This window comes from Telmatherina bonti, assembly GCF_933228915.1.
Source record: "Telmatherina bonti genome assembly, chromosome: 3".
In the NCBI taxonomy this organism is placed as follows: Eukaryota; Metazoa; Chordata; class Actinopteri; order Atheriniformes; family Telmatherinidae; genus Telmatherina; species Telmatherina bonti.
The window spans coordinates 10,971,206-10,984,687 of NC_136621.1; the positions used below are offsets into that span (position 1 = coordinate 10,971,206).

Below are 13,482 nucleotides of genomic sequence, written 5' to 3' on the forward strand. Positions count from 1 at the left end.
TACAAATTTGAATGTTTACATTGCTATTTAACGAGTTCAAAGTATAGGTTGATCTATATAGTAATTAATGAAAAGTAAGGGTATTGAATTGTTGGGTACTATGTTTTAAAGTAGGATAAAAGGTTAGCAACAGGAATGGGGTAAATGATTTTTTTCTTTTTTCAGGAAATAACCTGGTCTGAGATGTTTTCTTTGTAATGCTGCGAGCAGAATTATCCATTATTTTATGTTTTGAATGATACATTTGTAGATAATATATTGCTTTCAATTGATTCTTCCTGATTTGTGTTTAACTTAGTGTAACACAGCATTTCTCAGATTAATTTAAAGAAATCCATTGGCTTGATACTGTGAGTGGGAAAACTCTGATATTGGCCCAGCCAAATTTCATTTTTTCTTTTTCTTTTTCCTGTTTTTTTTTTTTTTTCACCTTTTGTTGTGGGTTCGTCCCAACGTACTGGTAGTTGACCATTGTTGGAATATCAGTAGTATTTGACTTTTGCACTTAATTTCAGTAGATACAAATGTGGAAAGGACATATTTTGACGAGTGCTACTGGTCAAAGATTGAACAGTAAATAGGAAAATATCCTATTTAAATGGAAACATTTGAAAGGTTTTAAATGATTTGATGCTACTTGCATTATTTTTATTTATATGTGGATTTATTTTATGACAGCTTTGCAAATTAGCTTTGTAAAGAGGAGGTAAGTGTTTTTGCTATTTGTTAAATTCTTGTAAATCCCAGTTAATGACCTTATTGGTGGCACAAAATTTCATTTGTTGGATGATTTTCATCTCAAGCCGATGGTGCCCTCTGCTGGTGTTTTAACATTAGTGTGTGCTCTTGTTTACTTTTCAGTGTTCTTTCTCTGCAAAGTTTAATCATGCTTACCGAAACGGTGAAGCAGGTCACAAAGAGAGCTGATTTTGCTCTCAGCTCTTTAAAAATTACAATGAAACAATTTCACTTTTAAAAAAATTCTTGACTTACCAAAGTTTTTTTTTTTTTATTTTGTTTTTTTGCTCAGATGCTCAAAGTGCTGCCTATTTAGAGAAGTGTTGAACCGACTTATACCGTAGTCATTTTAAACTTCATTGAAATCATTGTACAAATTGTATATTCACCTGATTTGATTAGTCAAATCCAGATGTATATTTTAAGGAAATGATAATAAAACATTGGCAAAAACATTCCTGTGATCTTTGTTTTTCTCTATTTTTTTTTCTTTTATACACTTTGATGGGCTGATCGTTTCTTCAGACATCCCCTAACACTGTTTAGTGTCTGTGAGATTACATTTTACATTGCAAAATGAAATTCAATAATTTATGAACTGACAGGTGTGAGCTAACTTTAAAAAAATACACTAGTTTCACAGATATAGTCCATGAAGATGTCCATTCAACCAAAGTTCCTCTCCACAGCTGATTGTTTTGACGTGGAAAGGAATCAGAAATGATTTTTTAAAGCAAAGGTTCATTTTTTACATTGAGATGTAAAAAAGACAAATTTGTCTCCACTGAGTAATGTTTCTATTTTATATGTTTAATATCTAGACATAGATGATGTAGAGCAATGTTAGACATTCAGAAATACCTGAATTTATTTGTTACAGTAGAAGTACCACATGTATTGTCAGTGCATTTGACTTTCAGAGTTCCTGAGATCACTAAGATTGCTAGATGTCAGCAAATCCCAACAATTTTTCAAAACAATATGTCAGTATTTCTCATTACAAATGGCGAAACGGGATGATAAATATTTTAATCATCGTAAAATTCCTAAAATATGACAGATTGTGTTCAGGCCTGAATTTCTTCCTGCAGTCGAAGAATTAGGAAACATGAGATGAGTATTTTTTGCACATTTTAGCATTACTCCAAATCCAGAGATGTTTGGAAAATGTCCGTTTCCCTCTCATACCTTGTTGTAAATCTATTCAGACTACGATAACTCAGATTGTAACACCTTCAAGGCTTCGCTATGAAGACGGAAACCAACAGGGCGAGCCACAGAGGCAGTGACAGAGTTAGAGCAGGAGGGCCGCCGGAGCGAACTATTGAATGATAACACTTGCCCACGTTGCCGACTTTGTCTACAGCAGCAAATTCAACAATCTGTGAGCAGCAGGAGGCGTTGTAGTTAGCCTTGATGGTGGGATCACTCAGCGAGCTGTACGTGAGGCTTCCGTTACCCTGACTCAGGGAAATCTTCTCTATCCCGATGCCATTTCCATCAGTCAGGTTAGCCGAGAGCTGCCAGTGGAAAGGTTGACACTGGGACACGTCTTCAGGACAATCATCAGCCAGGACATCAGTCACTTTACATAATGGAGGAGTAAAATCTGTAATCTGGACAGAAAATAGAAAGATATTGAAAACAATACAGCTATGACATGGAGCTGCTTTCTTTCCAGTCTATCTTTATCTCCCCACTTTATTCATTCACATTTTTGTTCACTCTTTGTCATCTTTTTGTCCCCACTGGTCGAGTCCAGCAACATTATTTAAGTTCAGTAACAAACAGTTATCCAAAATAAATAAGAATGAATCTGATTAAATTTAGCTTAGCCTTACGCCCATAAAGCTCCCTTTGTCAAAGCAAAATAAATAACTAAATGGAACTGTTTGTAGGCTCACAACCCATAATAGGATCCTGAGGGTGATTCTGGGGTGAGGATGCTCCATTTAAATGTACAGATATGCACATACATGCACACATACAACCTCCACAGAGGAGTTATTGCAGCAGTTTTTCCTGCAACCTCTTTACAACATTACAAAATCAACTGCAGCTGAAGAGGTTAATGTGACCTTTAAAGTAGCACCATGTCATTATTTGACCTAAAAACGAATGTGTGCTTCTGACTCATTTTGAACGCACAGTGTCATTTAATATGTAGATTTCTGGAGTCGCCGTTGCCCAGCAACATCATGATGCTGAGAAACTGCAGATCACAACTTCAGGTTCAAGCCTGAAACCTCATGTTTCCTTTCGACCTGATATTTGCTTTTGCACCATGTTGTGTGCCCGGGATCAATATCAACAATCTTGTCACTTTGACCGTGTCACTATGGCTGACTCGTCAAAGAAAGGCAAGAGCACATAGTCGGAGAGAGACACGAGTCAACGTCAGACTGAATTTTCTGGCTGAAGACAGCTCAGAGTAGAGATAGGATGCAAGATGGATGCTGGGTTAGTTTTCAGGGAGTGCATTACTGATAAAAATTTCCATCAAGGGCTTTTAAAGTCTGCTGGCAGGATAACTGGTTACCTTAGTGACGACAGACAACCTCAGAACGATGTAGTTGGAGTCAGCGCCACTGGAAGATTTAGCTTCAATAGTCAGAGTGACGTCAGTGCCAGAAGTCGTGGTGGGAAGAGGCGTGATGGTCATCGTAGCATTAGCATATTGTCCAGTTGACAAGATGAGACTGGAAGGAGAGAAGGAGATGCATTTTAGAGTTTGCTCCACTTCAACGCAAGTTGTGAAATAAGAGAAAAAGGGAAAAAAAGAGGTTGGTGAAAGAAATACATCAACATAGAAACATATCATTTAATTCCCTGCTACTGTTTTTTTATTTTATTTATTTATTTTTATTTATTTTGTCCACTTGGGTGAACATGGATATGTAAAAACACTTATTAATAAAAGGTCAATTGTGGGTTTATTTTTTTGTTTTGTTATTTCTAAAGCAGCTATGTTTGGTATAAAACATTTCCACATATACCAGTGTCATATCTTTGTTAAATGGACTACATTAATAAAGTGATTTTAAAACCCCTGTAGTCACTCCAAGCGCTTTTACATATCCATGTTCACCCAGGTGAACGTCTTTGAGTGCGTCTTGCATTAAATAAATATGAAAATCAGTAGCAGGAATTTCAACGATATATTTGTATCTAAACTGGCAAATTTGTTGATGAATTCACAGTGAATCATCAGTTGATGATCAATTAAGGGTCAAGTAATCACATGAACTAACATTGAGATCGTCATTGGTTCTTGATGAGCAACAGGAATTCATGTTAAAGTCTTCATAAATGAATGCATTAGTTCATCATGAGTAATGCATTACTTAAGTATATAATTTGTACCGTTATTGTTAAGTGTTACCGTTACATGAAGGATTTGTAGCAGCTTCGTCTCACCTGGTTGGATAAAACATGGGAAAGTTTTTATCATTTCTGGCGTTGATGGTGTATGTACCGCCAGCAGCCTGGGTCATGATGCTGAAGGGGAGCTTGAAGGTCTCACCTGGCTCCACACTGCTGTCCACCACAGCCTGGGACACCATGAGAAAACAAACAGGTAAATCCAACCAATATCATTCCTCTATAGCCATATGTTCAATCTTCTTACACATGTAATTCTGTCATAGTTTAGATTGAAATATTCTTTTGCAAACTTCACAGTTTCTGACATCAGTCCAGCAAATCTTGTGTGAGGATGTGAAGAGGAGGTAAAAGAACAGACCTGGATAGTCACTTTGGAAACCGACATCTGGGTTGTTGACTGCCTCTGAAATTCACTGTTTGAAACTTTGTCTGTTCCCTTCAGAAGGACCACAAACTCCCCCTCAGGGACCTGGTCCACCATCACCAGGATGTTTCCGTTGCCCATGTCAGTCATTTTGCCTTTGGTAACAGCTTCAGAACCGGACACGAGTACCAGCCCAACATCTGTGACGGACAGTGAAGACGGACCTTTTCTACCAATCACTGAGAGCATCAGGGTGGCGGGCTGGCCTGGGTTTTCAGAGGGAGGAAATAAATGTTCAAGTTAGAGAAAAAAATCATACGAACATACATTTATTTCTTCTAAGGACACATAAAAACACTTTTGTGCAACAACTGCTGATATTGCAGGTATTGTACCTGCTTGTGGACGACCGCTGAGTGTTGCGTAACCTGGGTGAGGTCCTCCGAAACCTTCCACAAAGTCATAGATAAAAGTAATTGTGCTCTGACCTGGAAACACAGACAGAGAAGAGTAAATTCTTCCTAAACTTTACATGTTTACCAAGAAAAGATGATGTGGGAATGACACCAGGGTGGAGATAGAAAAAAGGTTTATAATCTGACAGGATCAAACATAAACTATTAGTAACGGACAAATGTATGGTTTCAAACCTGTCACTTTGAGTGTGTATGTCTGGCTTGATTTAATGTTGATCTTCCAGTTTCCTGATTTCTTGTCAGGGTTGAGACGAATTCTCCTCAAGTTGCCCACAGTCTGAATGCTTCCCAGTTTACCACTGGCTTCATTCTGACTCTGACTCACTCCTATAAATGGGACAGTAGTGATGGTGACATCTCTAGTAAGACAGAAAGACGCTCATCCTCAGCAACAGTTGGAGCTGTGAGTTACCAGACGGGTTGGTGAGTGTAAACGTGATGGATGTTCCTGTGATGTAGATTGTGATGTTTTTCAGGGATTCATCCAACATAAAGGAAAAATTCTCTTCCTTTCCAGGATTTCTGGCTCTTTGAAGAACTGTGACCTAAAGCAAATGTGTCACTTATCATTTCTTCAAACTGGTCCAGAAACTAGAGGTTTAATTCATGCTTCAGATTGAGGATACTTAATATAACCAGAATTTTACCAGGGCAGATGTAGAGGTGTCAAGGATGACGTCTGTGGCTTGAGGCAGCTCTGCCTTTGACACCTGGATGGCCTGGCCTCCAGATGCCAAAGCTAAGTCTTTGTAGTCATCAAAGGGAGATGCTCTTAGAGAACGACGGCGTCTCCCCGTGGTTGCGGTCATGAAGAATGACACCTATGAAGAAGAGTTGATGTGACAGTCATGCTTGACCTTCCCACATATTTAGCCAGGGTAAACAGAAGTAACTCATTTAGCTGCTTTCGTTATTCACCGTTGATTTGGTGCTCCTAATGAGCGCAGTAATGGTGTCCTTGAGGGCGATGTCTTTGGGTCCAGCATCAGTGAAAACGTAGATGTGGGATGAGGAGGGAGCACCAGTGAGAGCCAACTGAAGAAATAAAGGTTTGCAGTTTTTAAAGGATCCACATCACTCTTGTATAAAATAAAGTACACTTTGAAGATGTCATAACTGTACCTGAAGTCCTGAAAAACACATCTCTGGGTAGTCACCGCCACCATCTGCTTTAAGCTTAGAGATTTCTGTTTTCATCTTTTCAGCGTCTGTTGTCCTGATCATGGGTCCGAACGCTACATATAAATATAAAGAAGAGCTCAGAACAAAACCCGAAGTATTTAGTTCCACATCACTCATTGATCCTAGAAAATCACTTGAACTACATGTATATTTATCATTTGTCGCTCTGCAAGATAAACCTGCCTGACATTTGATCATGTGCAGTAACTTGTAATTATAATTCATTACAATAAAGTAGTACATTTTTTAGGATATTCAGCAATGTTAAGAAGTCATTTATGTGAATAGAGAAGATGAGTCAAGTCAAAGTTGATCATAAAAGTTGAACATTTCCAAATGCTTTACAATAAAAGAGCAAAGGTAGCTGAAGACTGCATACATCACGGTCTTTTGATCATATATACACACACACCTCATGCTAAAAAAACACAAACTATCTGGGATTCTCAAGATTTAGAATAAAATGAGGGCGTCCTGTTAAACAAGTAGTGTCCAAAGAAATAAGCCTACAGCTTTCTGATGAATTTATTATTTAGTTCATCTGAAATTTAAAGACCTGTCATTGTGTGATTGAAGGCTGGAGTGGGATCATTGAACCTTCGGGAAGTTTTAATTTTTGTTTTCTTTATTTAAACCTGGTTATTTGGTTGATCAAATAAAATGAATCAAAGAAACCACGACAAATTGAATGATACTAGTGATGGTTTTGCTGGTTGGATTTTATCGTACCTGGATCATTGAAGGGCACCAGGATGTACTCGGAGGGCTCGTCCTGTGTTCCACTTTTACTGTCAATGATCTGGTAAACAACCGACCTGGCCTCTTCAATGTCGTCTGCCATGCTTCCGGTGGTGTCGATGACAAAGCACACCACAGACGAGCGAGCAATACCCATCATTCTGTTCCAGAGGACAAGCGTTAGTTTATTTCTCTTCCACAAAGATCAGCTGTCAGGATTCAGGATAGACTGTGATGCCTTTTTTTTCCAGAGCTTTACTGTATTACCTCAGGAAGTCCTCATCTCCTGCAGCAAAGCGAATGTCCTCCAGCAGCTCAAGGGTGGCGTCTGTGGCCGCTTTCACAGCAGCATCGTGGAGCTGTGCGTTGTCAGGGCGACGCTCGTCTTTGCTGATGCCTCCTCGTGGGACCGATGTGCTCGTGAGATCAGCTGCTCCTCCATGGCTGCACTTACCTGGAACGAGAGAGGAGGAAGAAGGCAAACTGAGTCATGGTTCAGAATATTAGTACTGATCTTGTACATGTACTCATGTCTGCTTTTATTGTTTAATGATGTATTTTATGTTGTTACAGTTAATAGTTAATTAATTCTGCTTGTTGGTTTATTAAAGATTATCTAGAAGCTAAATTAAAGGTAAAAAAAATGGACTCAAGATACATGAAATGTATTAAAGTAAGTGGATTATGATTAACTGTATTGTTCATTCTGATGTATCAGATTTCATATAGGATTTAACTCATTGAGTGTTTTGAACAAGAAAAAAAGTCAACAAATGAATAAAGGAAGAGTGTAAGAATTTGGTCTTTTGCTTTCTGCTTTTGGTGAGAATGAGAAAAGGAAAACAACCTCAGTCCAATGAATATGAAGGTTCAGCAAGCCGCAGCTTAGCTTATCGCATCAAACCCCAAAACAAACAGAAATGTGTTGTTTTGATAGGGGCTTCAATGATCAGACCAGGCGAGGTAGCGGCTCTTAATATTTATTAGGGACTCGGCAGTACAGTGTCGACATGTAGTGCCACGCAGCTAGGTAACCACATTCTTCCCAGACTCCGGGCATGCTGGGTAATGGAGTTCTAGTATTACCACATAATAACATCACAAGAAACACTGAAGAAACCTTCTGAGACATAAATAATAAATAGCATAAAAAGTACAGTTTTGCTAATAGAAACCTCTCGATGGTGCAAAGCATCAGAAATGACCTCCACAGAAATAAATGGATGAAAATGGAACATGGAACATGGAACTTATAGCAATAAATGTTCATGCTGAAGCATTTAAGTAATATCAGATATTATTTGATTAACCTGTTTAATTGCTTTGCTGACGATGTCCAGATCTATTTTCCCTCTGATTAACCTCCTCAGCTGCTTACATGATCTATAAACATGCAAATTAAAGCCTCATCTTCCTTAACCTGCCCTCGAAAAAGTCATCCACCTGCTCCTTATGTCCCGTTTAGATTAATGTAATGCTCTTTATTTTGGCATTGATCAGTTAACTGCAGCTTGCCCAAAACGCTGCAGCTCGGTTGCTTCCAGGAACACGACGTTATGATCATATCACCCCTGTGCTTGCTTCTGGCTTCCAGTTAGTTTTAGGACAAGATTTTATTGATTGTTTTTAAAGCCTTAAATGGTTTGGCTCCCTGGTATCTGGCAGAGTTGTTACATCAACATGCTCCAGCCAGGACTCTGAGGTCCTCCTCTCAACTATTACTTAAGGCCCCATTGGCCAGATTAAAATCCAGAGGTGATAAAGCTTTTTCTGTTGCTGCTCCTAAGATATGGAATAACCTTCCCCTTCACATCAGAGCTGCTCAATCTGTCTTTGATTTTAAGTCTGTCCTTAAAACCCACTTCTTTACACTGGCATTCGGTCATACCTGAGCCTTTTTTTGTGTATTTTAATTTGTTTTACTTCTATTTTAGATTTTTTTGTTTTGTGTCCAGATTTTATTAATTTTTTTTTAATGTGAAGTGTTTAATTTTAAAATTGTGCAGTGTTGTTGTTTGTTGTTTTATTTGTTCAGCACTTTGGGCAGCTGTTGCTGTAAATGTGCTATATAAATAAACTTGAACTTTAATATAAAAAAAAAAAAAAAAAAAAAAAGGACAGAAATAATCTCAACATAATTTTATTTGATTTTTGTGTCATAATCTTTGGTTTGTCAATAAATAATGATTATTCCCCCACCGAGGATGATGAAACTACACAAGTAACTACACAGAAAAAATAGGCAGTGATTATTTTTCTCTAACTTTTAACCAGATTTATTTGAACATAGTTTTTCAGATCATTTCACAACATAACGCATCGCACCTTTAGGCTTTGCAGCAGAGAAGACTCCCATGTAGCCCGATGTGAGCTTCTTGTCCTTCAGGATGTTGGGGAGGATCTGATTAGGGCATGTTCCACTGGCACAGTTACTGCAGGTGGCAGTGTTTATTTCTGCATGAGCAAAGCACAAACATACAGCAGATTCTTCTACAGTTCACAAAGTGTCACACCAGCACTTAAATATCCATTATTGTGTGGATGTGTGTGTGTGGTGTGAAGGACACCAACTAACAACGAACTGGCTTAAAGCTGAATCATTTGGAGCTGCAGACAGACTCGTGTGTCACAGACACAAGCCAACAGGTGCTCTTTGGTCAACAGATTAGCTGGGAGATATGATATTCTAACCGTGAGAACATGTTGTCCTCCTGATTGGATTGTGACACACACCCACCTGCGAGGTTTTCCAGAGGAAGATCAGGGCGTATGAGGTTGACGTATGGCCCTGTGTAGCCCAGTTCCACCCAGTTACTGTGGCTGTAGAAGTCCTGATAATGCATGAAAACATACATTATAAAAGGTCATAAAAATGTTTTACAGTTTTATGTTAAAGGTACAAGTTTCCTTTAAATCTGTTCTTTGCTCTGTAAAACGCCCTGGATGGTTCCCATTTAAAAAATCTATACATGTTTCATGTGTCACTTCTCACCTGCAGCGTGTGAAGGACTCTGCCCAGTGTTTCCCTGGCAGCCTTGAAGTTCTCCAAGCGAATGTTCGCTTTGATGGCCACCACGCCCTCCGTGATCAGGCCGCGTCCCTCCAAGAAGGCCTCAGAGTTGAAGTGATGTGGAGCACTGAAGACATTTTTTACATGTAAGTTTGATGCCTTTTGCAACAAATGCATTTAATTTTATCGAGCAAAATGTATTTAACTTCTTTTATTTAGTTCCTTCTTCACCTGTTGATAAAGTCACGGTCTATCAGTCCATTCTGGGTGTAGATCTCTTGAAGAGCAGCATGAAACTTGGCACCAGACACCTCTCCTGTTGCCTTGGGGCCTAAACAGGCCTGGACCAGCTCTTCTGGAGATGTACCCTGGAGTTCAAAGACAGGAGATGCACTGTGTTTATTTGGTTTTTTGTTAATCACAGACTTCTTATGCTCTCCACCTGTCACTGTATGTAAACCAGCTGAATTAAACCCTGATGGGAAAAAAAAAAACATGCAGACAGTGAAATTTAGCCTTTCATTGTCTGCATGCCATGTGAGCTTGTTTGTGTCCGATACATCCATACCGTAGGGTTGAAATCATCCCCAGCATCCTCAGCCATATCCCGGCAGGTCTCAGTAATTTTTTGTAGTATGGCTGTTCCAGTGATGCTGACATGAGTGGATGCCCCACCCCCGATGGGAACAAAGGCCACGCTGGGGGCTGATAAAGCAAAGGCCAGTAGGACCACTCCCAGTAACGAAGTCATGATGGCTCTATAGATACACATCCAAATAAAAAAAGTTTTACATTAGCAGATTATTTTGAGCGAAATATACAAAAGTAAAATGTTTAATGAAAAAAAAAGGAATGGGTTTAAAAAAAAAAAAAAGAATGAGTATCAATCCAAAATACTCAGTTATAATTGATGAAAAATAAATAAATGTCCCATATTTAGACATTTGCTTCATTTTCTGTTGCTTCTAATACAAAATAAATTTGTTTTCAATCATCGATAAATAAATAGACATTTATTTGGTATATTTGATGCATGTGTGTTTCCACTTTTATCCAGCAATAATTTCACCCAATTTAATTTTTCACAATTTATTCTATACATATGATTAAGGAAGAAAAACAATTTCTTAAAATGATACATGCTGTTCTAAAGCACATTTTGCATTTTTTGTTTTATATAGGCCTGGGTGATAAAACCTCTTATCAATACTGTGATTCAATAACCAGGTTGCCTGAATTAAATCATTTAGCAATTATTTTGTTGATCATTTCAATTTTAGCTTTTATACCTACTTGATTTTTTTTTTTTGTTTTTGTTTTTTTTGTAAATTTTCACAATAGAACTGGTATAATGAAATAAGTTCAACTAAGCAAACACAGATCTAATATATAATTAATATATTTTAATTGATATTATTTAAATAATTTACATTATTACTTTGATTATTGGTTCTTAATGTCGGTTCAGTAAACAATAACATAGGTTTTGTCTCAAATTTGAGTCTGTGCACGAGTGTTGATTCATCTGCTAATACATCACAGTGGCAGTCCAGTACAGCTCAATTAAATTAAATTCAATTAAATTCAATTAAATTCTACACCATTTGTACAGCACCATTTCATAACAATGTCATCTCATGTCTCTTTACAGACACATGAGTTTCATCCAGTTCAAAATAAATAGCATAGTTAAGGAAAACCAACAGATTGCATTGAACTTTAACTTCAACACAATCCCTCATCCTGAGCTGCACAAGTCAACGGTGGAAATTAAAAACTTCCATATAACAGGAAGAAAAAACCTCCAGCCGGGAGGGTGGGATGGGGTGGGAGGACAGGAAAGGGAGACGAACATGCACTGCTAAGCACTGTCCCATGTGGAAAGTGTCTCTGAATCCACCTAAAAAAAAAAAAAAACCAAACTCCTAGCCTCCGTACACCCCAAAGTGATACACAGCAATACGACTGAACTTATGGACAAAACAACGTGAGAGAATATTCAGTTCAACTTTATTTATATAGCATCAAATCACGGCAATGCCATCTCAAGACGCTTTACAGACAGAGGGGAAAACATAATGAAGGCCAATTCATAACAGCCTATATAAGGAAACCAACAGATTGAGTTGAGTCCAACTCAATCTCCCATCCTGAGCAAGCACACTGGCGACAGTGGGAAGAATATACATTATCCATTGCTGTCAAGTATCCCGTTTTGGCGGGGAAAATACCGTATTTTTCCCTGTTTCCCGACGTCGTCCCACACTTTTATTTTCTTGTATTTTTCCCGTATTTTTATGTGGGAAGAAAAGAAATCAATATGATGAGATATTTAAATATTGAAGTATTTTTCTATTTTTCATTTCATTTAAAATCCAGAACTTTACAGATATGACATTATTCCGTTTACTGACTGTGTGACTGGTGATATCCATGATCTCAAGCATAACAATTTGTTTTCATCACTATGGAAAGTTTTCATCATTATGAAAAATAATGCATGGTTAGATATAAATTAATGTATTTTCTTGAAAACATAATAAAATTTAGTTTTAGAAATAATAAAAACTCATACCTGGATTATTCCAAGCTGAGCAGCAGGGGTTTCTCCAGAGACACAACTCAAGCATAAATACTCCTCTACAGCTCTATTTAAACTCCATTTCACAATGGAGGGTGTGGAATCACACATATACAACTGAGTCAAAGTCCAGTGGAGGGATTTTCTTAATAAAACACTAGACATCACCAACGTCACTGGCAGGTTAAAAAGGTGTCACATCAGTCATACCTCACTGGACTTTGCTGCTACTGTAAAATAAAATTACATTATTTCTTAAGAAATTTCTTTATTGGAAGGAAAAATGTTGGTTAACTAGAGATAGAAGTAGGACAGGTGGTTAAAACTTCAAAGTAGTGATGTGCGAGTGATTCACCTTTACTTGGGCTCGTGTCTGCTACCGCTGGCTAGCTAACTACACAGCTAACCGAAGAAACCCTTCAACCATACTTTCACTTTTCTGTAACTGGCATTCTAAAAGTACTTATAAATAATCATTTTATTCTATTTTTAATAAAGTGATTTAATACACATTTAACCCTTTTAACTTTCAAACTATCAAAACGGCAGAGAAAAATCTTTCTCTGTGTTTTTCAGTTTGTTTTGGACAAGAATAAACAGATTAAGTGTTTTTTTTTTTTGGTTTTTTTTAACAAATAGTTGAGAAGTTAAAACCATGAAGAAGTTAATAATAATGTAACAATAGTGAAATGTTGATTGGAAGTAGTCCATTCCCAAGAGCGGGAACATTTTAAACATTAACTGCTTAGTCCGATTAAGGGTTGCAGGGGTGAAAGGCAGGGTACACCCTGGAGAGCTCGCCGGTCCATCCCAGGGCCACACAAAGACAAACAACCAAACACTAACTCCTATGGGGAATTTAGAGTAACCAATTAACCTAACATGCATGTCTTTGGACGGTGGGAGGAAGCTGGAGAGAACCCACACATACACAGGGAGAACATGCAAACTCCACACAGAAAGGCCACCTCACCCCACCCGAGGATCACACCAGCAACCTTCTTGCTGT

The 13,482-nt window shown here is 38.0% G+C and overlaps 1 protein-coding gene across 1 annotated transcript in view; it reads right to left on the reverse strand.

Moving 5' to 3' along the window:
* Positions 1–1,973: 1,973 nt before the first annotated feature.
* Positions 1,974–13,482, reverse strand: part of LOC306774918 (uncharacterized protein) — a gene marked incomplete at both ends in the record, with an annotated part of 33,669 nt that continues 22,160 nt past the window's right edge. Inside the window, 17 exons of the mRNA XM_079265109.1 lie at positions 1,974–2,354; positions 3,278–3,437; positions 4,156–4,289; positions 4,481–4,752; positions 4,882–4,974; positions 5,137–5,289; positions 5,375–5,507; positions 5,610–5,783; positions 5,881–5,997; positions 6,085–6,197; positions 6,874–7,043; positions 7,150–7,336; positions 9,208–9,336; positions 9,620–9,713; positions 9,875–10,019; positions 10,124–10,260; positions 10,461–10,650. Of these exons, the coding sequence (XP_079121235.1) occupies positions 1,974–2,354; positions 3,278–3,437; positions 4,156–4,289; positions 4,481–4,752; positions 4,882–4,974; positions 5,137–5,289; positions 5,375–5,507; positions 5,610–5,783; positions 5,881–5,997; positions 6,085–6,197; positions 6,874–7,043; positions 7,150–7,336; positions 9,208–9,336; positions 9,620–9,713; positions 9,875–10,019; positions 10,124–10,260; positions 10,461–10,650 (2,782 nt within the window). The remainder of the gene's footprint in view (positions 2,355–3,277; positions 3,438–4,155; positions 4,290–4,480; positions 4,753–4,881; positions 4,975–5,136; positions 5,290–5,374; positions 5,508–5,609; positions 5,784–5,880; positions 5,998–6,084; positions 6,198–6,873; positions 7,044–7,149; positions 7,337–9,207; positions 9,337–9,619; positions 9,714–9,874; positions 10,020–10,123; positions 10,261–10,460; positions 10,651–13,482) is intronic.